Below are 1,483 nucleotides of genomic sequence, written 5' to 3' on the forward strand. Positions count from 1 at the left end.
TACTCTTCTTCATTACCAAATGTCAGTAGTCACACTACATTATTTTGTTCTTCTCCGGATTTTAGCACTTTAGCAAAACAAGGAAGTGTCATGTAAGAAATATTTATTTGTCAGGTTGCTATAGACAATGTTATGGGATTATTTTTTTCAGCTTTACCTACAGCAATCTGAGCATTTTTTAATGCTTTTGCAAATATTTTTGCAAATGTAGCTAAGGATTAATAAACTCACACTTAAAAAAATTTTGTACCTTGAAGTCAATTGGAATTTGACGGATGAGGGCTTTTAATCTGAAGTAAAAGTAAGCAGAAATATTAATGAAAAAGCTTTTTCTCTGTATGGTGGTGAGGGAGAACGTGTTAGGCTTGCAAAATGAAGTCCAATTCCCCATCCAGAAGTACAGCTCAAGTCAAAAAGGATGTGATTCACAGCTGGATGAGAAAACCCTCCTTCCCTGTCTTGCTGCAAAATGCAGCTGTGCTTGTTTCATCTGTGAAGCCACAGCTGTCCCCAGAGCTGGGAAGTGGGTAACTGAGCTGTATGACTCAAAGTCTCCCCTTTCATTCACTCCTGTAGCACTGAGCACACAGAGGCACTTTCCACCCTGCTTCATCAACTTCTATATTAGCAGGTTTCCTATGTAATAAACTGCTCCCAAGCACTCTGTGGGTTTTTTTTCCCCTCCTCTTTTTCTGTCCTTTCACAGAGTAGCCACAAATGCTTAGTTGCCTTTCTTTGTCATTTGGTTCTGGCAGGTGAGAAGCCAGGGACGGAGCAAGATGAAGTTAAGCTGCAGAACGCCAGCAAGCAAATTGTGCAGACTGCCATCCTCCGAGCAGTGCAGCAAGTTTCCCAGGAGAGCCAGCAAAAGGAGAAGCGAACAAACAGCAGTACGAGCCTCCAGCTAGAAAGAGGAAAATTAACCAAGAAGCATGAAAAGAAGTAAAGGAGCAGATCGGTTTTTTCAATCCTCCAGTCTGCAGTGTCGTCAGCCTTCTCTTTAGTATCAGCTGTATTGCTAGTGCAATGTTACTGTTGTAAAGCAAACCAAAGTATAATCACACCTAGACATAGGGTAAAGCTGCAATAGTCCTCAGCTGAGAAGTATTAAGTGCATTAGATGACTAACTCCATATTTATGCAGTGCCTCTTAACAGAAACAATAACCATAGCTATAAAAGTAGTTTCAAGCACAAGCTTTTATGGTATGGACTTATTCTCAAAAGCTTGTTGTCAGTGCACTTTCCTGTAAGTTCTGCGTGCAACATTTATGTCAGTTCAGCTGGACAGACTCTTCTCTGAGTTACTGGGTTCACTGAAGCTGTCTTCACTGAAGAAATAGTTTACTGTTGAGTGTAGCAGAATGCTTGCAGGCTGCCTTGAAGCATGAGTTTGTACTTTGCTTTGATTGAACATGGGCTATGTGAAATGGCAGTATAAAGTGGATTTGGTAAGTTCTGTGAACAAATTTCTTTTTTCATCT

General features: G+C 40.6%; 1 protein-coding gene across 1 annotated transcript; it reads left to right on the top strand.

Moving 5' to 3' along the window:
- Positions 1–706: 706 nt before the first annotated feature.
- Positions 707–946, top strand: LOC104076482 (chromosome unknown open reading frame, human C18orf42; the record flags this gene model as incomplete). Its single annotated transcript, XM_009577368.1, has 1 exon — positions 707–946. A coding segment is annotated over one exon (240 nt), but the record flags the coding sequence as incomplete, so codon positions are not given.
- Between the last annotated feature and the right edge of the window lie 537 nt (positions 947–1,483).

This window comes from Fulmarus glacialis, unplaced genomic scaffold (assembly GCF_000690835.1).
Source record: "Fulmarus glacialis isolate BGI_N327 unplaced genomic scaffold, ASM69083v1 scaffold6055, whole genome shotgun sequence".
Classification (NCBI taxonomy): Eukaryota; Metazoa; Chordata; class Aves; order Procellariiformes; family Procellariidae; genus Fulmarus; species Fulmarus glacialis.